We start from the raw sequence: 24823 nt of genomic DNA on the forward strand, positions 1-24823 counted from the left end.
TCTAGACTCTCCAGTCAGGGGAAACAGCCTTTCAGCATCTACCCTGTCAAACCCTCTAACATAAATAATATTTCTCTCCTTTCCCAGCATAGTTACCTCAAAAAAGTTGCAAAGTTCATGCTCCACCCTGCTTTGACAACTTATACAAAAAAAAGTTTCTGGTTATTTCCAATTTTCCTATAAAATGGTTTCCATGGGGTGTTCATCCTCAGTATCTTCTTTTGATGCCCAGGAGTGAAGGAGGTGGCAGGCTAACAAACAGCAAGTGATGCTCTGTGAAACATAGAAGATGGGAGCAGGAGTAGGCCATTCGGCCCCTCGAGCCTGCTCCGCCATTCAATGAGATCATGACTGATCATCCAAATTCAGTATCCTGTCCCTGCCTTCTCCCCATATCCCTTGATCCCTTTAGCCTTAAGAAATATATCCAACTCCTTCTTGAACTTATTTAATGAACTGGCTTCCACCGCCTTCTGTGGTAGAGAATTCCACAGGTTCACCACTCTCTGGGTGAAGAAATTCCTCCTCATCTCAGTCCTAAATGGCTTACCCCTTATCCTAAGACTATGACCCCTAGTTCTGGACTCCCCGGCCATCGGGAACATCCTTCCTGCATCTAGTCTGTCCATGCCTGACAGAATTTTATAGGTTTCGATGAGATCCCCTCTCAATCTTCTAAACTCCAGTGAGTACAAGCCCAATCAACACAATCTCTCCTCATACGTCATTCCTGCCATCCCAGGTATCAGCCTGGTGAATCTTCGCTGCACTCCTTCCATGGCAAGAACATCCTTCCTCAGATAAGGCGACCAAAACTCAAGGTGCAGTCTCACCAAGGCCCTGTACAACTGCAGCAAGACATCCTTGTTCCTGTACTCAAACCCTCTTGCTACGAAGGCCAACATACCATTTGCCTTCTTAACTGCCTGCTGCACCTGCATGCTTACCTTCAGCGACTGGTGCACACCACCACCCAGGTCTCTTTGCACTCCCCCTTCTCCCAACCTATTGCCATTCAAATAATAATCTGCCTTCCTGTTTTTGCCACCAAAGTGGATAACCTCCCATTTATCCACATTATAGTGCATTTGCCATGTTTCTGCCCAATCACCCAACCTGTCCAAAGCGTACTGGAGTTTCACGACATCCTCCTCCCAGCATACCCTCCCACCCAGCTTTGTGTCGTCTGCAAATTTGGAGATACTACATCCAATTCCCTCGTCCAGATCATTAATATATATTGTGAACAGCTGGGGTCCTAAGACCGATCCTTGCGGTACCCCATTAGTCACTGCCTGCCACTCGGAAAAAGACCCGTTTATTCCAACTCTTTGCTTTCTATCTGCCAAACAGTTCTCTATCCAAGTCAATACCTTGCCCCCAATCCCATGTGCCTTAATTTTGCAAACTAATCTCTTATGCGGGACCTTATCGAAAGCCTTCTGAAAGTCCAAATACACCACATCCACTGGTTCGCCCTTATCTATTTTACCAGTTACATCCTCAAAAAATTCCAGTATCGTTGACAATCATAAAAATATTCTGGTTTTGTTAACTGCTTATACTTAATTGATTCACTTTGTAAGTTCTTAGCAGGTTTTCACTGGAAGTTTATGAATTTGCTTTACTTGCTTTTGATCAGTACATTTCCAAACTTTACTGCACTTTTATGAACATTAAATTTGAGCCACAGTTGTAAGTGTAACACATCGAGTATGCAGCACAGAAACAGGCCTTTTGGCCAAACTGGTCTATGCTGGCGTTTATGCACCACATGAGCCTCCTCCCACCCCACTTCATCTAACCCCATAAGCATATCCTGCTATTCCTTTCTGTGCTGATCTAGCTTCCCCTTAAATGTATCTTATGTTATTTGCCTCAACTACTCCTTGTGGTAGGACAGTCCACATTTTTACCATTCTTTGGGTGAAGAAGTTTCTCCTGCATTCCCTACTGGATTTATTAGTGACTATCTTATAGTTTATAACCTCTAGTTTATGACTCCCCAAGTGGAAACATTTTCTCACTGTTTACCCTATCAAATCCTTTCATTGTCTTAGCGACTGCTATCAGGTCACCCCTCAGCCTTCTCTTTTCTAGAGAAAACAGCCCCAGCCTATTCTGCCTTTCCTGATAAGTATATCCTCTCAGTTCTGGTATCATCCTTGTGAATCTTCTTTGCATCTTATCCAATGCCTCTACATCCTTTTTATAATATGGAGACCAGAACTGCGCACAGTACTCCAAGTACACCAACCTTGCATGTTAAACATGATGGCCTAGAAATTCAGTTGCTTGCGCCACCAGTTTGCGCCCAAAGAGGCCACTCAGAGGCTTTAGCGCCACTGGCCACAACCAACGCGACATTTAGCGGGGCGCTAATGGCGGCGTTAGCCTGTAGCGCTGCGCCGCCACCGATGACGTCATCGGTGTGCGCAGCGCTCCGCTACCGCCCCGAGCGCCATATTAGGTCGCGGCCGCCTCTTCCGCGCCGGCCGCAAATAGCGACCGGTACACAGGGGCCTACCTGTGGCGGTAGTGGGGCGAGTTAAGGTGGAGGTGCGGCCGGCCGCTTTTTCAGAGGCCGCCTGCCCGCACCTCCCCCCCCCCCCGCGGCATTGCCGGCTGTTTCCCGAGAGCCCGGCACTTCTCCTTGGTGCCGGGCTCATTTGCCGGCACTCGCGAGCGGGGATCGCGCTGTTGCAGGCACCTCCCCCTTTAACAGTGGGAGGAAGGCCTGCAGTACCGCAGCCTGCCGTGCCGCAGCGGGTGGCGCTGCGGCACTTTGCACGCCGAAATTCAGTTTCAGCGCCCCAAGCGGGGCGCCGAAAGCCTTGTTTAGCGGCCGGTTTCCATTTGGGGCGCAGAAACTGAATATTCCGATGGCGCAAGTGGCTCCGCGCGCAGCGGTAATTCCAGCGCCCAGGCGAGCTTGGCGCCCCAAACTGAATTTTTAGCCCGATATCTTAAGTGTGACAGATACAGGCAAAACCCTTTTTATACATACACTAGTGGATCGTCCTGGTGTTGTTTACAGCAAGTCAGATAATACGCAGATCATAAGGACATGAATGTTACGTAATACTGTACACAATATATTATTCTGTTATGAAGACAAAGCTTTCTCCTGTATAGGACACAAAGTACAGGAAACTTTCGATTAACCGGCACGCTCTATCCACCGGCAAAATTCAGGAGTCGGTTCAGGTATGACATCAGCGCCGACCTGTATGGCTGCTGTTTTACGAGCTCCTCCCCAACTGGTATTTTAATGTTGTATTTAATTTATTTATTTGTATTTAATATTGTATTTTAATATATCGTACTGTTAGTTTTTGGTATTCTACTGTTTAGTATTTAGCACTCTAGTTTTAGTATTAGTAATTTAGTTGTTTCTTTTTTTAAATATTCTACTGTTTAACCGACCTGTATGGCTGCTGTTTTATGAGCTCCCCAACTGGTATTTTAATGTTGTATTTAATGTATTTAATGTTGTATTTTAATATATCGTACTGTTAGTTTTTTAGTATTCTACTGTTTAGTATTTAGCATTCTAGTTTTAGTATTAGTAGTTTAGTTGTTTTTTTAAAAAATATTCTACTGTTTAACCGACCTGTATGGCTTATGAGGGTAGCCGCTGTTTTACGAGCTCGTCCACAACTTTCCACTTTATTTATTATTTTATTGTTATTATTAAACAATTTTGTAAGTACTGTTTCTTCACTTATCCGCTACGACCGTCAATCACTTCTGGACATAAGATCGTCCGGAGATATAGGACCTACCCCCGATTTTTCGAACTGGGATTCTGCTGCTACTACCATCTACCCTCCCACCTGCTTACCTGACTTCATTCCTGTGATCAGGAAGCGACGACGGCGCAAGCGGGGCAGACGAGCAGGTGCATTAGTGAAGCTGAGGCGACGTGAACACCAATCCCCCCTTCCGAGTATTCTCCTGGCGAATGTGCAGTCACTGGACAATAAGCTGGATGAACTCAGAGGGAGGCTCACCTTCCAGCGAGACATTAAGAACTGCAATGTCTTGATTTTTACTGAGACTTGGCTTGATCCATCGACACCAGCTTCGGCCATTCAACCAGAGGGATACAACATTCACCTGCTAGACCGAACAAAGGACTCGGGGAAAAATAGAGGGGGTGGAGTATGCTTTATGATCAACAATTCTTGGTGTTCCGACGTGGAACTACTTACATCTTCTGGTTCACCCGATCTTGAACACCTGATGATCAAATGCCGACCCTTCTAACTCCCGAGAGAGTTCTCATCCGTGATCTTTACAGCGGTGTATATTCCACCACAGGCCGACGCAAATAGGGCACTAAACGAGCTGTATGGGACCATTAGCAGGCTTGAAACTTCCCATCCAGAGGCTGCATTCATCGCGGCTGGTGATTTCAACAAAAACAATCTGAAGAAAGTACTGCCTAAATACCATCAGCATATCACCTGCCCAACGCGAGCCAAGAACACACTAGATCACGTTTACACTCCATTCCGGGATGGATACAAGGCCCTCCCTTCGGCAAATCAGATCACGACTCCATCCTGCTGCTACCCACCTATAGGCAGAAACTGAAACAGGAAAAGCCTGTGATGAGATCTCTACAACGCTGGTCGGATCAATCAGATGCTATGTTACAAGACTGTTTTGATTCCACTGACTGGGATGTGTTTCGGAATGCCTCGGACAATGACATCAACACATATACAGATTCAGTCATTAGTTTCATAAACAAGTGCATAGACGACGTTGTTCCGAGGATTGTTGTACGAACATTTCCCAACCAGAAACCATGGGTAAATGGCAATATCTGTGCTATGCTAAAAGCACGGTCCATCGCATTCAACTCTGGGGACATGGATGAGTACAAGAAATCAAGGTACAACCTCAGAAAACCATCAAAAATGCAAAAAGACAATACACGGACAAAGTGGAGTCACACTATCATAGCTCAGATTCGCAAAGGATGTGGAGTGGACTACAATCTATTACAGACTACAAAGGGAAACCCAACTGTGTCATGCCCAGCAATGCCTCTCTCCCGGATGAGCTTAACACTTTTTACGCCCGGTTTGAAGCCAACAACAACTGGCCTGTTACAAGGGCGCCCGCGGCTCAGGACGACCGGGTCTTCTCAATCTCCGTGGCTGACGTGAGCAAGACCTTTAAGAGAGTGAACACCCACAAAGCACCCGGTCCAGATGGAATCCCTGGGCGTGTCCTTAGAGCATGCGCTGATCAGCTGGCAGCAGTGTTTACGGATATATTCAACCGTTCACTGTACCAGTCTGTAGTCCCCACCCGCTTCAAGATGACATCGGTTATTCCAGTCCCCAAAAAAACAAAAGTAACCTGTTTAAACGACTACCGCCCCATAGCACTCACTTCTGTCATCATGAAGTGTTTTGAGAGGCTGGTCAAAACCCACATCAACTCGTTACTACCTGACACACTGGACCCACTCCAATTTGCCTACCGCCCAAACAGATGATGCCATCGCCACTGTACTGCACACTGCCTTATCACACCTGGATAAGAGGAACACCTATGTGAGAATGTTGTTCATTGATTATAGTTCAGCATTCAATACCATTATCCCCTCCAAGCTTGTCAACAAGCTCAGTGAGCTAGGACTTAACACCTCCCTATGCAACTGGATCCTGGACTTCCTGACAGGAAGACCCCAGGTGGTGAAAATAGGCAGAAACACCTCCTCCACACTGATCCTGAACACGGGAGCTCCCCAGGGTTGTGTGCTCAGCCCCCTTCTGTACTCCCTGTTTACTCACGACTGCGTGGCCACGCACAACTTCAACTCCATCATCAAGTTTGCTGATGACACTACCGTTGTAGGCCTGATCACAGATGGCGACGAGACAGGCTACAGGGAGGAGGTAAGAGCCCTAGGAGAATGATGCAAGTACAACAACCTCTCCCTCAACATCAGCAAAACAAAGGAGATGAGAGTGGATTACAGGAAGCGGCAGGGGGAGGGACACACCCCAATCTACATCGAAGGGGCGGAGGTGGAGAGGGTCAGCAGCTTCAAATTCCTGGGTGTATTCATTACGGAGGACTTAACGTGGTCTCATCACATCGACGTTGTAACCAAGAAGGCATGCCAACGCCTGTTCTTCCGCAGGAGACTGAAGAAATTTGGAATGGCCCCCCAGATTCTCACCAACTTCTACCGGTGCACCATCGAGAGTATCCTGTCCGGCTGCATCACTACCTGGTATGGCAACTGCACCGCCACAGACCGCAAGGCTCTACAGGTGGTAGTGAAAGCTGCACAACACACTATAGGAATTAAACTACCTGCTGTGCAGGATATCTACCCAGAGAGGTGCCGGGGGAAGGCCCTGAGAATCATTAAAGACGCGAGTCACCCCAGCCACAACCTCTTCGCCCTGCTCCCGTCCGGTAAGAGATACCGAAGCATACGGTCTCGTACCAACAGGTTTCGAAACAGCTTCTACCCCCAGGCCATAAGACTCATGAACGATTAATTTATTATTATTTATTACTGTTGTTTTATTTATTATTACTGTCTTTCTATTAGTATTTTTATCATTGTTATGCCATATTTATTCCAATGTTGGGAGGACTCGTAAAAATCAACATTTCATTGTGCAGTACACACGTCTGCTGCATATATGACAAATAAAATTGAATTGAAAAGGTAACTTTTTTTTTAACTTTTAGTTACTTTTTTTACTCCATTTGTTGCTGTGCAAGGGTGTAGCTGAAGCTGTTGCTAAGCTACAGAGACGTTTGCAACTTGTGCCGATTGTTCTGAAGAACAGGGTTTGTTGCTTTATACGGAGCTCTGAGCTCTGTATCTTTTACTATAGCGTTCGGTTATCCGGAATTGTTGATGAACTGGCAACACGTCGGTCCCGTCCGTGCCGGATAACAGAAAGTTTCCTGTATAAATGATGAGAATTAAACAGTGTTTGAGCTCAAAGTTTAACTGCTGTTCAGGCTATAGATCATCATTCCTGGCTTTCTGATCCTCTTCATTTTTAAGTCTGATTGGCAAAGTCAATTAAGAGGCTACAGACATTCTGATGCTGGTATGACTGCCATTGTCTCTATTTTTTTTTAAAGTCTGATACCTCAAGAGTAATGGAGAGGAAATAAGAGAAGTGGCATAAGCAGGAATTTTTACCATTTTATCTATTATATTGTTGAATGGAAGAGAGAAAGTAATAGTAACTATGCTGATGGGGGGTATTGGGGAAGGAGAAGTGACTGGAGGAGAAAAAGAAAATTGCTTATCAAATTCTTTAATACATACAAGATGCTTTACGGCAAAGAGGATAACAGAATAACACACTGGTCCCAGTGTGATGATTCTGTAACAATCGACAATGAAGTTATGAGTTATACATATGGTCAGGCTTGAAAGTTCTCTTACTGTTGTACCACAACACGACCAATGTAGCTGACATTCCCAAACCTAAATGTATTTATCATGGATTGCACAAATTTTTGGGGGGGTTTAGAGGAAAACTGGCACTATAGTTACAGACAATTTTTCACTAAAATCATGAAACAGTCATTCTGATATCTAGGTAGTTGGGAGTTCATGGCAGCTCACTAAATGCAAGAAGATCCAAAAGAAGGAATCAAAGCAAAGCAGTGGAGTTGTTGAGAAAATTACTTACTTTATTACAATTTGCATTAATGTGGATAAATGTCCCAAGAAATTTGACAGGCATGAGGAAAATGGATGCCAAGCCAGAGGAGAAATAGATGGGGTGATTTGGGTCGAGCAGGTGGGATTTAAATAGGGTGTTAAAGCAGAGGAGGGAGGTGAAATTGCATAGATTGGGATTTAGGCAGCCAAAGACATGGTGCCAAATGTGGGGCAGAGTGAGAGTGGATACAGGAGGCCAGAGTCAGAGGAACTGAGAGTTCAGGGGCAGGAGGATTGGAAGAGGCTACGGAGATAGAGAAAGGCAAGGACACCGAGGGATTTAAAGACCATGGAGAAAATGTTAAATCTTACAGTTCTGGGGGCCTGTGAACCAATTAAGGTTTGTAAGGCTGGGGGTGAGGGACAAACAGGCTTTGGTGTTAAGCAAGAGATGAGAATTAGAGTTTTTGGACAAGCTGCAGTTTATGAAGGATGGAAGGCCAGTAAAGAGAGCACTGGAATAATTGAGTCTTCAGGTAATGAGGGTTAAAGCATGTGGGTTGCAGCAGCAGATGGGCTGGGCTAGGGGAAGAGGCAAGTGATGTTAGAGAAACAAAAGTAGCTGGTCTTTGTAATGGAGAAAACATGGGGTCAGAAATCAGCATGGGTATGTCTTTCCTTTAAGTAAATTCAGTTCAAACTCCACGAACAAATGAATTGCTACTTAAACAAAAACACAGCATGTGTGCTCGTAAAAAAACTTCCATCTTTACTGGCGGGAGGATGCATTTACAATGTGACAAGTTTACATAAGCAGTTTCCATTATAAATATAGACATGAGTTTATAATGGAAAAGTTCGACAGGAAGTGCGCACAGATGTCAGATTTTTAATATAATAGTTGATCTTCTGTGGTGTTGCACATGGGAAGTCAAGACCAAAGGAACTAATCAGAAAGCCAGAGTCCAGAATTCAAAAAGTTAGTCGGTAGTAGTGGTCGAGTCCAAGATGGTGTTTAGTGGAGGGGGTTAGGTGAGGACAGTGGAAGAAAGTAAGAGGCGAAGGGAGGTGAGCGGGGAAGAGGTAATATCAAATCTGTGTTCCGTGCATGAGGTGGGGTTTAAGAATTGAGATCCCGGCTTCTCACGCATATCAGTCAGAAGCCAGTACGTACCTGTGGCACTCACTTTCCCATGATGGATCATCAGTTCCAACATATGAAACAAAAATTTGAAGGTGCTTGACTGTGTCGCTAAAGCATGAGGTGAGAGCTTGTTGTGATGCATGCTCCTTCTGAAGATTGAGTTAGGATTCAGCACCAACAACCAGAGGGATCAGAGAGGATTGATCAGATAGCATTAGGCTGGTCTGCGCTTATTAGACTATTTTATATGCTTGGGTAGGTTTTCAGTAATTTGAGTTTCTTGAATTAGTCAAGAGCAACAAAATTAAAGATTTGAGATTGCCACCGAAATCTTTTTGAAGTGAGCACATAATACTGAGTTAGGGCAGGGGGAGTCCAAGATCAGAGGGGCCTGTCATTAATGTCAGGCAAGCCCCATGTTAATTAATGGCTTTCTTAATGCCACCCTCAGTGCCACCAACAGGCATAATACCCACAGAATGTTGCAATCGCTCACCATTTTTAATATATTCAAAAAAAAGGTATGCCCTGTCACCCGTAAACATTGCTGAGAGATTGCCACGTTATTTGAGTCCATCTCCCTCTTACATTTGTAATTCCTATAAATAGCACTGTAATAAGGTTTTCCCATTCACAACTCTGAGCTCAGTCATATTTTCCAGTGACAAATGTCTGATACTGCAAAGCCTCACTGTAGCTTGGTGCGAGCCTCCCTGCAGGTCCAGCCTTGGCCACTTTGTTTTTTTAAAATCTGCTCAGGAAAGTTTAATATTTCAAGTGATGTTCACCATTTAAAATTCTGGTTTTCAAGGGCCTTCTCCTTGCAAATGCTTCACTCACAATGCCTTATACAATGGTACACTGCACCCTACTGGGCCTCATCAACTTCTGGCCTGACTCCAGCAGCCACCTCTCTCTGCTCCTTCAATGCAATTTGTGACCCGATGGCAACAGCTGCCTTATGCAGCAATTTCCAGAGAGGCTGAAGAGGTTACAGAATGGAAGCTTGGTTTAGAAACTGACACATTGCAAAAGTGTACTTTGTTGGCCTTTACCCAAAGGGCACCTGAATCTAGATGGTTAGATATTTTCTTTCAAGACATACTGACAAAATGATGGGCAGCTACAACTTTCTGGGCACAAAGGCATACATCTATGTAAATAGATCAAAGGACTCAGTTAAGAGATTCTGAAACTGGCTTACAATCTAGGTCACTTTTTTTTTAAAGACAAGAAGTTGTGTGCCAGTCTAACACTGCTCTGCTGCATTTATTTGGCCTCTGTGCAAATTTCATTCTAGTAATAAATCTAAGCTGCAGCTTCAGCCTGAATTATATGATCTGACATGGTGGTGTTTTTCCAACTCTTGAGGGGTCAGGAGTGTATGATGAGCATTGAGAGTTATTCTGCTGCTAAATACCATGGTAAAACAGCAATCGTCAATGCTGCAGCATGCTAACCCATTTATTCCATGTGTAAGGTTTTAAATTTCAGTTCATTGGGGATGTGGCTCTGTCTAAAGAGATCGCTTTGTGCATGGATAGCATGCGGTGGGAACAGTAATGTTTTGTAAAACATATGAATCATTATGTAATACAAACAGAAAATGCTGGAAAGTAGGTCAGGCAACATTTGCAGAGGTAGAAACAGTTAAAGTTTCAGGTCGATGCCTTTCAACAGAACTTTCAATCGTTAACTCAGTTTCCCTCTCCACAGATGCTGCCTGACGGCTAATTGTATCCAGCATTCTCTTTTTAGTTTAGATTTACATAGAAACATAGAAGCAGGAGTAGACCATTCAATGAGATCATGGCTGATCATCCAAACTCGGTACCCTGTTCCTGCTTTCTCCCCATATCCCTTGATCCCTTTAGCCTTAAGAAATATATCTAACTCCTTCTTGAATATATTTAATGAATTGGCCTCAACTGCCTTCTGTGGTAGAGAATTCCACAGGCTCACCACTCTCTGGGTGAAGAAATTCCTCCTCATCTCTGTCCTAAATGGCTTACCACTTATCTTTAGACTGTGACCCCTGGTTCTGGACTCCCCTGCCATCGGGAACATCCTTCCTGCATCTAGTCTGTCTAGTCCCATTAGAATTTTATAAGTTTCAATGAGAGCCCCTCTCATTCTTCTAAACTCAGCGAGTATAAGCCCAATCGACCCACTCTCTCCTCATATGTCATTTCCAGCATCCACAGTATTTTGCTTTTAAATCATTATGTAGCTGTCCTGCAGATTGTGTCACAACATCCCCTTTGCATATAATGTGACCACAGTAAGAGAAGAATGAACTTGAACTTTCCGTGGTGGTTCTTGATTGTGTTACTCTTCAGCTAATCAAATGCATTTCATTATCCTTTTGTATTTCTGATCCAACACGGGAAAGTTTATTCCTTCATCACCTACTTCTCCAATTTTCCCAGAGCAGGTGAACAGAGAATGTGCCTTATAAAGTAAGTCATGGAATGTGTCAACATTTTTAACAGATTTTTGATCAACATGGCTTCATTTACCTTTTGCCATCATTAACTTGAAATACTGCTGTAGCAAAGCAACTGGGTGTTGGGTGACAAATTAACCTGGTAGTACCATGTTACCTTTTAAGCTGCTCAATAAAGTTGCTTAGATCTGCACTGTTTCAGCTTATTTTTCAACACAGCAATGCATACAGGCCTATGACTGATTACCCAGAAACACATTTATCTGGATAAACACAACGGTCACGGAGATCTCTCTGCTCAGTCGTTATGTTCCCTTTACAGAAACTATCTGGGTACAGTATATAACTGTGTTCCTCTGCAGCAGTTGTCAAAAAAACATTGGAGAACAAGCATTTTTACAGGACAGCAGAGTTTGTAATATTGCTCACTGAAGTCTTTCAGCACAAAAAGTACCACTTTGGCTTTCTTTCCAGTTGCACTCCCCTACTGCAATATTACACAAATCCAGTTTTGTTTTGACAAACTGGCACCAGCCACCTTCCATTTCACTTGAGTGGCTGTAATGTTTCTACAGTACTGTTTTACGTGCAAACATTGAGAAAAAACACCAAATGATGAAGCTATTCACAGTTTAAAAAAAATGAAATGCCAAGTTTCTGTTTCACACCTGCTTACAGCATTACATTTCTAAACCCACGCTTACCCGGATATCTTTCTCTTCCTCTTTTCCGTCATTTTCATCACCCTAAAGAAAAGCAAAACTCCACTAAAGAACTGAAATTCAAGTCACATCTCGACATAAATCTAAAGGAACACTCTTGGATTTGGCTCTATTTTTATAATACATTAAAAAAAATTACAGCCAGGTTTGAATTTTCCAGATAAATAATAAGACCAGGAGAATTTCTGGAACAATATTGCAAATATATTTACATCTGTACAATAATATTCAAATCAAACATGACCCATTGCCAAAATTTTATCTAAAAGTAATTTACTGAGATTAGTAGTATAAACAAGACTTTAGGCTCAAAACTCCAGTATAGTTATATTATACCCAGATCGCTGATTTTAAAAAATGTTTTACTCACTCCATGAACATCATGGCCTAGAAATTCAGTATAGCCACGTTTGGGGCGCTACAGTCGGGCGGCCGCTAAAGTTTGCGCCCGGCGCAAGTTCGCGCCACCTTCGCCGATATTCAGTCGCATCGCCCCAAGAGGTTGCTGCTGCGCTAAAACAGGCGATGCACAACTATCATTAGGTGCTAAGCCGGCGGCCCGGGGCGATACCCCCGAGGGCGGGCGCTGCGCAGGTGCGGCGAGTTGCTGATTGACGGCAGACACTCTGGCGCCGGTGAGCTCTTAAAGGGGGAGGGTGGATTTGTTTGCCTGCCACGCCCTGCACACTGCAGCCCTGAAGCAAGGCCTGACCACTGCTGCTTCATTTGTACAACGCCCAGGACTATGGAGAAGGCCAACGTTTGCACCCATTGCAGCCCCCATTATATGTTTCCAATCAATGCTATGGCTCTGAAGTTAAAGACAAGTGCAAAGCTGTGGCCTGAAGCCACAAGTACCTGTGCGAGTGTTGAGCCAAACCAGAAAGCTCTCTACCTTTGTCTCTCTGCAAAGATCCGTCTCTCACAAAGAAGGAGTGTTGCAAAAAGGCTGCCTTTTCTACTGCAGGAGGCGTGCCCTTTAATTTGCGCCCCCCATCGACTGAGAACCGTTCCCCTCTACCAGTCGCTAGGGGCGCCAGGCGCACAATAGGGCGGCGCCACTGAATTTCCGGTTTGGGGCGAACAAAGGGCGTTGCACGATGAAATGACGTCAGGATCTGCGCGCGCAGCTGAGCGCGCGCAAAGGCTTTGCGCCGCCGCTAAATCTTACTGAAGTTGGGGAGAGGCGCAGAGCGCGCTGCACCCGGCCGCTAGCTGCCTAGCGCCCAACATCTCCTCCTCCTAAGGCGCTAGCGGCTGGCGCAAGCAACTGAATTTCTAGGCCCATGTTTAAATAACATTTTCAACTTATTCTTCGGAATAATCAACTGAAGATCACATGGTGAGCTGGCAGATACACCACAACCGCTGATTCTTCCGTGCGGCTGTCATCACTCACCATGACATATCCAACCAATGTCTGATGTGACACTTGCTACCAGCAAACAAACAAGAACATGAAAATGAAATGAAACGGTCCCCAATTCCACAGTATATTTTCAGAATGGCTATATATTAGAGGTGTTTAAAATTATGGAAGGATGAGATATAGTAGATAGAAGCAGACAGTTTCCAGCAGTTTCAAAGGTCAAGAACAAAGGGCCATAGATGCAAGATTAAATGTAAGAGATTTAGAACCGAGGACAGGAGAAACAGCTTCATACAGAGAGTTCTGAGGCTGTGGCATTCACTTCCAGCATTAGTGGTTGGGGCAGAAACCTATGTCAATGTTGAAGATTAGATTGGATAAGTGGATGAAGGAAGAGAGATTGAAGGGGATATGGGAATGGGGTGGGTAAACAGGTTCAGGACTATTTTCTCAAGTGGAGGGCACAGACTGGTAGAGCCAAATGCCTGTTTCCATGTTATAAAGGTATTAAGTTTAGCTCAAGGTTCAGAGGAGTGTTCTAGACCACTCAAGTTTCATACCTGCAGTTTTTAAAATTTCTGAACCTCTTGAAATTACTGTCCAGCAATCACTCCAAGTTTTTATGCATATTTTCTTGAGGCTTTTTTTGGGTGATTGTTTGAGCTCCTCAAGGTGAGGAAATTTAGCCTTTAATGCAATAGTAAAAGTTTTTTCCATTTTCCACCTATTTGCATTACTTGAACTGAGCCTACAATGTGATGTAGAACAGCTAATCTTGCGCTGCAGACTCGTACTCATTAGGAACAGGATTTAGATTTCCCAAACCTATTTCATTTAGGACCATTACAACTGACAGATACCATTTATCACATCAACCAATAGAAGATATAAATCCAGGTGATGGACAATATAGTAACCAAAACCATATCCATTCTCCTTCACTTTCACCACCTCTATTTTATATATATAATTCTTTTTAAATAAAGCTATTTTCACTTTGCCCTTCTTCATCTTTTCAATTCATGCTCCAAAGTTCACCTTGTACTTCAAGCTGACAATTCAAGGAGAGATGAAGCAATTCTTTCAATCTTGCATTCCTTTTCATTTAAAAAGTTATATGATCCAGTAAAATTAGCATCATTTCCAAATGTACCAAAACTTAATTAAACTGCAATTAAAATATAAATCGTCATAATAGAATCAGCATCCATCAAATGGCCTACACAAGCAGACACCCAGGATCGGAAGTCTCTAGACCTACGGAGCCAGCAGGTAAGTGCGTAGATTTTTTCTGAGCGGAGGCATCCACCCGCAGGAAGCCTCCGATCGGAAAATCCGGCCCGATATTTCTTTGAAAGTATTTTTTGATGCTTCAAAAAAAAGTCCGAATGCAATTTCTAGATTACTGCTTGATCAGTCTTCTTGGATGGGAAATGTTTGAAGAAAAATGTTAATACTGAATACGCTAGTCTCACTTTTCTAGGCATCTCATTGTAACCAACTGAAGATACTGTTTCTTCAAAGCCAAGCAAAATGCATTCCTAACAAATACTGTACTAACATCTTGAGTCCAGTACGACACTCCAGTGGATCGTCGCTTCTCCCTGGGTCGCCGTCTTTCTCTTATTGACAGCTGTCTGTCATTCGCATCCTTGTCATCTTCATTTGCTTTTTCAGAGTCATCTTTTTAAAATGAATAATCACAAAACAGAATTATTCAAAAAACTACTTACTTTTATTTTTAACTCCTACTAATAATAGAGATGAATACTATACCAACTCAACAGATTACTTCACCACTTCACTGGTGTCTTCATATTGGAACATAACTCCAGATGAAAGATACTCGGTTTGGCTTGAAATTATACCAATTGAGTTTACCCAGTGATTAAAGCTACCAAACCATCAATGCTCATGTTGGTGTAACTATCCTTATGGAGTTTACACCACAGTGTTGATTGCTCAGGTAAGAAACAACTAGAAACAGAGGCATTCAATCTCAGTGCTGCCCAAAGCCACTCAAAATATGACTAAATAAAGTACTTACAGACACACACAGGTTGTTGGAAAGCAGAGTCTGAAAGAAAACCTAGAGCTAGATTCATGTGTATCCTTGGGGTAAGGCTTGAAATATTTCAATGCATCCCGACAGCACTGAGCTTCTGGCATTTTAGTGACAAACAATTAAAAGATATGCTAATGATTCCTTAAATCTAAATGGACAGTTACCATTTTGAAATAAGTCCAGTATCCAATGAGAGAAAAGCTACATGTAAATTTGGTTAATTTTTATGAGTTTTACTTAAGAATTGAAATGACATGTAGCTGCTTTCAGATCAATTACACTTTCAGCCCCAGGGGCAGGGGAGGGGAGAGGGGGGGGGGGGGGGGGAAGTGAGAAGTGAAAAGGAGGAGAGGAGCTAGGAAGGGCGAGGGAAGAGGGGGAAGTGGGGAGAGAGGGCAAGGGAGTGAGGGGGAGGACGGTGTGAGGGGATGGCAAAAGAGAGTCGGTTTTTCATTGGATTTTTGGTTTAGCGCGAACATTTTGGTTTCAGCTTCCAATCTTTAATTTCATGTCTTCAGCTAGCTTCTAAGCATTAAAAAAATCATCTTGCTTTTTGCATTGGAGGAATTTTTGGCATTCCTGTTGCTTGCTGTCTTATGTTCTTTTATGGGGTTTTGCTGAGGCTTCACTTATCTTTCCTATCATTTTCCTTGCATATTCGGTTTTGATTTGTGGAGCTGTCTTTGTACAGGCTGCATATGGCTGTACAAAGTACATATGGGTGCCTTTTATCTCGTTCTTTTTGATTTTTCAACTGGTTTTCGAGGCTATGCACTCTCACTATTTTTCTCTGCACTTTTTTAAATAACTTTAATAAAAAATCCCCTGTTGCATGGTTCCAAAGGTGTGTTACTAATTTTCTTTAGGTGACCCTGTCATGTAACATTATTGTCAAAGTGTCGCCTATAGCAGCACTTCCTTTGGATGGCCAAGACCACGCTGCACTTTTAATGTACAACAGATGTGTTATTAGTGTGTTACATGCAGACACTATGTGGTAAATATTTACATTGTAAAGGAACATTGTTTAAAGATTCAACCAACTTACCAAGTTTAGTTAAAATCAGAGCAAATGTTAAACTATTTAAATGGCAAATGTTCACAAATAGGCAAAGAGCACAGTATAAATCCTTTTCCTGTCTGGCTCATCATGAGATGGATTAAAAAATATTCAAACTTTAAACTACAGTAAACTTTTGCTAGAATATTTTTAGTGCATACTACAAACTCTTTGAGCACTCTTTCGCTGGTTTAATATGGAAACCACATAAAACACTTGCAAATATGCTTTCATGATTCCTCAAGGCCATGTTATGAGAGGGTCAACAGACATTCTTGATTACTGAACGAAGTTAAACATTACCATTGCTCTCCATTTCCTTGGATAAAATCCTCGAGTGCGAAAGGTAAGAAGGCGTTTGATCTATGACTCCATTCAGTCGGTTTTGTTGGGTGCTTGAATACAGGAAGCTGCCTGATGTAGAAGGCGATGCGAGAGGTACAGCTGGACTATCTGGTTGCGATGTATATTGTGACTGGCGATACCCAGACTGGTTACAAGGGGAAAAAAATGCCTTAAAATTCTGAACACGTTAGGAAAAAACACACATTTTTTATATATATGGTCGCAAATTCACCCAAGGGCAGTCTTCCCTACCCCTCCACTTTCAATGTAAACAGATGTATTTGGATCAAACTAATACTTTGGGGTAGAGTTTCAGCTTTGGGCACAAACAGCGATCAGGGTGCAAATTGCGCTCAAAATTGCTCTAGTTTTGAGAAGTGTTTTCGTTTCTCAAGTTTCTGTCAAACTCATTTGCATATCACTGAATGTAAAATCTACCATGAACCAGTGCAATTGGCTAGCGTTGTAAAACTTAATTTAAAAATAACAATTTTGCTTTAAAAAATATTCCGTGATATATTTAAAAGTGGTAACTTGGTGCAGTTTGATTAATACAGCTGAAAATAGGTTTCAGAAAAAATAAACTTTTTAAATAACTGTTAACCCACACCTATAAATAACAATTTTAAATTACAGAAAACTATTTTAAAAATATGCAGAATCATTAACTAGTTATACTGGGGTAGTCAGTTTCTTAGTAAGTTAAAAAAGATATACATTCAAAAGCTTTTAAAACGTGCCTATTAGTTTCCATGCAGCCAAAAGAACCAGCTTAATGTTTAGAGCCATATCGAAGGCCTGCAAACGAGCGCAATTAGAGGAAACTCATCCTGGGGGGTGTGGTCAGTTTTATGGACGGGGTCAGCTTCTAGCCCAACGTTTTTTAAACTAGCACAAAAGATCGCGGAAATTGGATTTGCGCTGAATATAATTTGCGCTTAAAATGCCGCGATCCTTTGCGCGGGTTACGGCGATTTCGGGTGAATTGCGCCTAAAATAATTGAGAAAAAAAAACACGGGCGGAAACTCTGCCTCTACATTTTAGCTGAAAAATTATTGTACAAATTAAACTGCAACTTACAAATTTGCTAATTTATTCTTACTAGTTTTGTTTTGGGATCATGTTAACATTATGGAAATATATAAAATTCTAAAACAACTCAACTCTGCCCTTATTGTTACAACTTTTAAGTGATTTAGCCATTTGTACTGAGCAATTGTTTTTGTTCTCTCAGTGAAATTAATTTCAGCTCCTGCAATATGCAGTCTCTGGGTATTTATAGCTTGTCCTCCTCGGTTGACACATTTTAGTCCTCAACGACATGTCTGCATTTTCGGTTCATCCAAAGTTTGAATTTTTACTGAAATTTGCTTTCAACAGAAAGTAGATATTTTTGATTATGGAATCAATTTTCTGTCTGGATTTGAAGCAGCAGTAACATGGAGGGCAGTGACTATAAACAAACTGATGACATGATCAGCCTGTGCAGAATCAGGGTATCAAAATGAGATTACATCCTGCTAAAAGGCCTGAACATCAACACCCAGTGAGGGATATTGACAGTTTGTGAAGGTGGTGTCACAATGAGGGACATGGAATAGAACAGCACCACTCAGTGGATTAGGATGCTATTGCTTTGATGCACTGAACCAGATTGAGAGAATGTTGATCTCACCACAATACCTACACTCCTGATCTCAGCTGAGACTGTCTCTGCAGTTATCAAACAAAAGAAAGACATGTGGGGAGATGAGAGAAGCTGGGGTTGTTCTCATTAGAGCAGAGAAGGTTAAAGGGAGATTTAATAGAGGTGTTCAAAATCATGAAGGGTTTTAATAAAGTAAATCAGGAGAAACGGTTTCCAATGGCAGAACGATCAGTAACCAGAGGACACAGATTTAAGGTAATTGGCAAAAGAACCAGAGGCGAGAGATGGAGATTTTTTTTATTTTTATAAACGCAGCAAGTTATGATGATCTGGACTGGGCTGCCTGAAAGGGTGGCGGAAGCAGATTCAATTATAACTTTTAATGGGGAATTGGATAAATATTTCGAAGGGGAAAAATTGCAAGGGCTGTGGAGAAAGAGCAAGGGAGTGGGAATAATTGGATAGCTCCTCCTAGGAGCTGGCACTGGCACAATGGGTCGAGTGGCCTCCTTCTGTGCTGCATCATTCTATGATTCACTAAGGCATAGAAAAAAATGAAAGGGAGGGAAAAAGTATTGAAGTCCAAGTTCAAGTAGCTGTTTCCAATCAGAAAAAGTCACTGAAACCACCCTTGTGCTTGTGAGTGCAAGAGGCATCAATCTGCAGAACCAGAAACAAATAAACAAAGTTTGGATTTGGAGAAAGAAAACATGCAACAAGCAAAGTTGATCCCAACTAAAAGCACCAAATAATGGACAGCTAACAGTTTCCTTCAATAAACACCATCATAGTGAAACTGCTTCAATTACAACAAAGTCACTGTCTGAAATAGACTGGGAACGGAGTGAAAAATACACCAAATGTTTAACTAGTGATGAATTATAGAATCATACAGTACACAATGAGGCCTTTCGGCCCATCATGCCTGCCCTTTGAAAAAGCTATCCAATTAGTCGCACTCCCCTGCTCTTTTCCCATAGCGCTGCAAGTGTTTCCCTTTAAGTATATATCCAATTTCCTTTTGTAAAATGTCATTTTTTAAAAATTCATTGATGGGATGTGGGCGTCGCTGGCTGGCTAGGCCTGCATTTAGTGCCCATCCCTAATTGCCCTTGAGAAGATGGTGGTGAGCCGCCTTCTTGAACCGCTGCAGTCCATATGGTGTAGGTACACCCACAATGCTGTTAGGGAGTTCCAGGATTTTGGCCCAGCGGCAGTGAAGGAACGGCGATACAGGTCCAAGTCAGGATGGTGTGTGGCTTGGAGGGGAACTTGTAGGTGGTGATGTTCCCATGCGTCTGCTGCCCTTGTCCTTCTAAGTGGTAGAGGTCGTGGGTTTGGAAGGTGCTGTTGAAGGAGCTTTGGCGAGTTGCTGCAGTGCATCTTGTAAATGGTACACACTGCAGCCACAGTGTGCCGGTGGTGGAGGGAGTGAATGTTGAAGGTGGTGGATGGAGTGCCAATCAAGCGGGCTGCTTTATCCTGAATGGTGTCGAGCTTCTCGAGTGTTGTTGGAGCTGCACTCATCCAGGCAAGTGGAGAGTATTCCATCACACTCCTGACTTGTGCCTTGTAGATGGTGGAAAGGCTTTGGGGAGTCAGGAGGTGAGACACTCGCCGCAGAATTCCCAGCCTCTGGCCTGCTCTTGTAGCCACAGTATTTATATGGCTGGTCCAGTTCAGTTTCTGATCAATGGTAACCCCCAGGATGTTGATAGTGGGGGATTCAGCGATGGTAATGCCACTGAATGTCAAGGGGAGATGGTTAGAGTCTCACTTGTTGGAGATGGTCATTGCCTGGTGTGGTAAACCACTTTTATCGTTACACTATAGTTATCACTGTTGTATTGTTATCACCGTTATCATTGTTGTATCACGATACGAGGTCGCCTCTTGTCGCGCTGTTATACCTGGGCTGACCACCTCCGACTCCGCCCATGGCTCCACCTACCTGCCCAGGTATAAAGGTAGTCGACTGGCTGGTATTCCTCCTTGTTGGACCCGATCACCCACGAGGGTGGGCTCTGTTATTTAGTCAATAAAAACCTTTAGTTACGTTCCTAACTCGTCGCCTTTTATTGGACGAATTGATAGGTATATCAATTTTATTGACTAAATTTTAAAGATGTCTACTACTGGCCAGCCAGAAGCCCTCCCAGAAGCACAGCCACAGCAACTTTCAGACACCGGGCTACGCCAGCCACACCAGCCGGCTTGGCTGCAAGCCCTCAAACCACCGTACCTGGATCTAAACCCACAGGCAGCAAACTCAGCCCTCAACTTCAAACACTGGCTGGACTGCTTCGAATCCTACCTGGAAGAATCCGGCGTCCCGCAGAGATCCAAACTAAGACTTCTGAACGCCCAAGCGAGCCCGAGAGTATACGCACTCATCCAGGACACGACTACATACGAGGCCGCTATCAACCTACTGAAACAGCAGTACCGCAGCCCGGTAAATTACATGTACACCAGGCACCTCCTAAGATCCCGCCCGCAACAGCCAGGAGAGTCTGTAGCTGAATTTTTACGGGCGCTAAGAGCACTCGGCAGGAACTGTGACTTTAAAGCGGTGACGGCTGTTGAAAATACGGAAGATAATATCCGCGATGCCTTTGTGAAAGGCCTACGGTCCGACTACTCACGGCAAAGACTGCTTGAAGCTAAAGACCTCGACCTGGACAAAGCTGAAGCCCTCGCTCTCTCCCTGGAGGTGGCCCATCAGGACCAGGAGGCGTTTTCCAGGTACTGCTCGCGACCCTGGGACTCGGGCCCGACCCCTACCGCAATACCCTTCGCAGCGCCGCCCCCGGGACCTACCTCAGCGTCGGCGTCCCGGACCCGACCGGGCCCGCCACCGGCTCCGACATCGGGCACCTGCGATCGGGCCGCCGGCTGCTTCTTTTGCGGCCAGGAGAAGCACCCGAAGTCGCGCTGCCCAGCCAGGAACTCTACCTGCGCAACCTGCAGGAAGAAAGGCCACTTCTCTAAGGCCTGCAGGAGCAGATCTTCAGAGGCCAGCAGTGCCTCATGCGAACTGTGGGGGCGGCCATCTTCTTTCACGGCAACTGAGGCCAGCATCCCCACACGTGAGTCATGGGGGCGGCCATCTTTGATCAAGGCAACCGACCCCAATAGTGCCTCATGTGAGTTATGGGGGCAGCCATCTTCTCCGCCATTTTGTCCTACCTCGTGGGAGACGCCATTTTACCCACCACGCCCGACTGCCACCGGGCCCCCGGACCCGACGACCGCCTCGCCCGCAGACGACAACGACTCGCTTACCTACACACTAGCCTCCGTCACTCTGGATCAAGCCCGCCCACACCACCTGTCCAAGTCGATGATGGACATCAAAGTAAACGGCCACGCCACGACCTGCCTGTTCGACAGCGGAAGCACGGAGAGCTTCATCCACCCAGACACGGTGAGCCACTACTCCCTCCCTGTCCTGCCAACGCGCAACCGAATCTCGATGGCATCGAGGTCCCACGCCACGGACATTAGCGGCTACTGTGCTGTGACCTTGTCGGTTAAGGGTACAGAGTATAAAAATTTTAAACTCCTCGTCCTCCCCCAGCTCTGCGCTGCCGTCCTACTAGGGCTGGACTTCCAATCCCACCTCCAAAGTGTAACCCTAGCATACGGTGGACCCCTCCCCCCACTCACAGTCGACAACCAGCGAAGGTTAAACCGCCCACCGCGTAACACCTGCAGCCTATCCACCCTCAAGGTGCCGCCACCTTCCCTGTTCGCTAACCTCACCCCCGACTGCAAACCCGTCGCTACCAAGAGCAGGCGGTACAGCGCTGGGGACAGAGCTTTCATTAGCTCTGAGGTGCAGCGTCTCCTGAAGGAGGGCATCATCGAGGGGAGCAACAGCCCCTGGCGTGCCCAGGTCGTGGTCGTTAAGACCGGCGATAAAAATCGCCTGGTCATCGACTACAGCCAGACCATAAACAGATACACCCAGCTGGATGCATACCCCCTTCCCCGCATATCTGACATGGTCAATCAGATTGCACAATACCGCGTATTCTCGACCATCGACCTTAAGTCGGCCTACCACCAACTCCCTATCCACCCCGAGGACCGCCAGTACACCGCCTTCGAGGCGAATGGGCGCCTATACCACTTCCTTAGGGTCCCGTTCGGTGTCACCAACGGGGTCTCGGTCTTCCAAAGGGAGATGGACCGGATGGTTGACCAGAACGGACTGCAGGCCACATTCCCCTACCTAGATAACGTCACCATCTGCGGCCGCGACCGGCAGGACCACGACGTGAATCTGGAGAAATTCCTCCGTACAGCCCAACGGCTGAACCTCACCTACAATAAGGAGAAATGTGTGTTTAACACTTCGCGCCTTGCCATCCTTGGCTGTGTAGTAGAGAACGGACTCATCGGCCCCGACCCCGAAAGAATGCGCCCCCTCATGGAGCTACCCCTCCCCCACTGCCCTAAGGCACTTAAGAGAACCCTGGGGCTCTTCGCCTACTATGCCCAATGGGTGCCCAATTATGCGGACAAAGCCAGACCCCTCATGAAGTCCACATCCTTCCCCCTTACGGAGGAAGCGTGCGCAGCCTTCTCCCTCATTAAGGGAGACATTGCCAAGGCCACTATGCACGCAGTGGATGAGTCCATCCCCTTCCAAGTCGAGAGCGATGCATCCGACTTCGCCCTAGCCGCCACCCTTAACCAGGAGGGGAGACCGGTGGCCTTCTTCTCAAGGACCCTACAGGGCCCTGAGATCCGACACTCGTCGGTCGAGAAGGAGGCCCAGGCGATTGTGGAGGCGGTACGACGCTGGAGGCACTACCTGGCAGGCAAACGATTTACCCTCCTTACCGACCAACGTTCGGTCGCTTTTATGTTTAATAACAAGCTGAGGGGCAAAATCAAGAATGACAAGATCTTGAGGTGGAGAATCGAGCTCTCCACCTACGATTATGATATCTTGTACTGGCCAGGTAAGCTGAACGAACCCCCCGATGCTCTGTCACGAATTACATGCGCCAGCGCGCAAAGTGATAGACTTCAGACCCTCCACAACGACCTCTGCCACCCCGGGGTCACCAGACTTTACCACTTCATTAAGGCCCGCAACCTGCCCTACTCCATCGAGGAGGTCAGGACCATAACCAGGAACTGCCAGACCTGTGCCGAGTGCAAACCGCACTTCTTTAGGCCGGACAGAGCAAGCCTGATCAAGGCCACCCACCCCTTCGAGCGCCTGAGCATCGACTTTAAGGGGCCCCTCCCGTCCTCTGACCGTAATGTGTACTTCCTCAACATTGTTGATGAGTACTCCCGTTTCCCCTTTGCCTTCCCCTGCCCAGACATGACCAGTACCACGGTCATTAAATGCCTGAACGACCTCTTCGCCTTGTTCGGGTTCCCAAACTATATACATAGTGACCGGGGCTCCTCTTTCATGAGCGAGGAACTCCGTCAGTTCCTACTAGCGAGAGGTATTGCAGCAAGTAGGACCACCAGCTACAACCCCCGAGGGAACGGCCAGGTGGAAAGAGAGAACGCGACGGTATGGAAGGCCGTCCTCTTAGCCTTAAAGTCTAAGGGCCTCCCAACCTCCCGCTGGCAGGAAGTCCTCCCGACAGCGCTGCACTCCATCCGGTCACTACTTTGCACTGCCGTTAACGCCACCCCCCATGAACGAATGTTTGTTTTCCCCAGGAAGTCGACTACGGGAACCACTCTACCAACCTGGCTGACCTCTCCGGGGCCCGTCTTGCTGCGAAAGCACGTGAGGGCCCATAAAACAGACCCCCTGGTCGAGAGGGTGAACCTCCTGCACGCCAACCCCCAGTACGCCTACGTGGCTTACCCAGACGGGCGGGAGGACACTGTCTCCTTACGAGACCTCGCACCCTCGGGCACTCTGGAGACACCACCTTTACCCCCCCCCACCACCCCCCCAATTCCAGCCCAGGTAGACGGCATGCCGGAACCCCACGAGCCTTCGCCGACCACGCAGACACCAGCACTAACACCGGATAATGCAGCACCGCCGCTGCGACGATCGGAGAGGCTTACGAGGCCTCCGGACAGACTGACATACCAGAACTGGTAGTACACTTCACCCCGCCGGACTCAAATCTAAACAAGGGGTGAATGTGGTAAACCACTTTTATCGTTACACTATAGTTATCACTGTTGTATTGTTATCACCGTTATCACTGTTGTATCACGATACGAGGTCGCCTCTTGTCGCGCTGTTATACCTGGGCTGACCACCTCCGACTCCGCCCATGGCTCCACCTACCTGCCCAGGTATAAAGGTAGTCGACTGGCTGGTATTCCTCCTTGTTGGACCCGATCACCCACGAGGGTGGG

The 24823-nt window shown here is 45.5% G+C and overlaps 1 protein-coding gene across 2 annotated transcripts in view; it reads right to left on the reverse strand.

Annotated features, from left to right (window-relative positions):
- LOC147105267 (protein phosphatase 1 regulatory subunit 12A-like) overlaps nucleotides 1–24823 on the reverse strand; it is a 287064-nt gene that overhangs the window by 81534 nt on the left and 180707 nt on the right. For both annotated transcript variants that reach the window (XM_086011450.1, XM_086011451.1), the window contains 3 exons: nucleotides 16776–16962; nucleotides 14909–15030; nucleotides 11961–12002 (listed from right to left, as the gene is read on the reverse strand). In XM_086011450.1, coding sequence (XP_085867576.1) covers nucleotides 11961–12002; nucleotides 14909–15030; nucleotides 16776–16962 — 351 coding nt within the window. The remainder of the gene's footprint in view (nucleotides 1–11960; nucleotides 12003–14908; nucleotides 15031–16775; nucleotides 16963–24823) is intronic.

This window comes from Somniosus microcephalus, chromosome 18 (assembly GCF_052327205.1).
Source record: "Somniosus microcephalus isolate GS21.2 chromosome 18, FLI_Smic_1.0, whole genome shotgun sequence".
NCBI classification, from domain to species: Eukaryota; Metazoa; Chordata; class Chondrichthyes; order Squaliformes; family Somniosidae; genus Somniosus; species Somniosus microcephalus.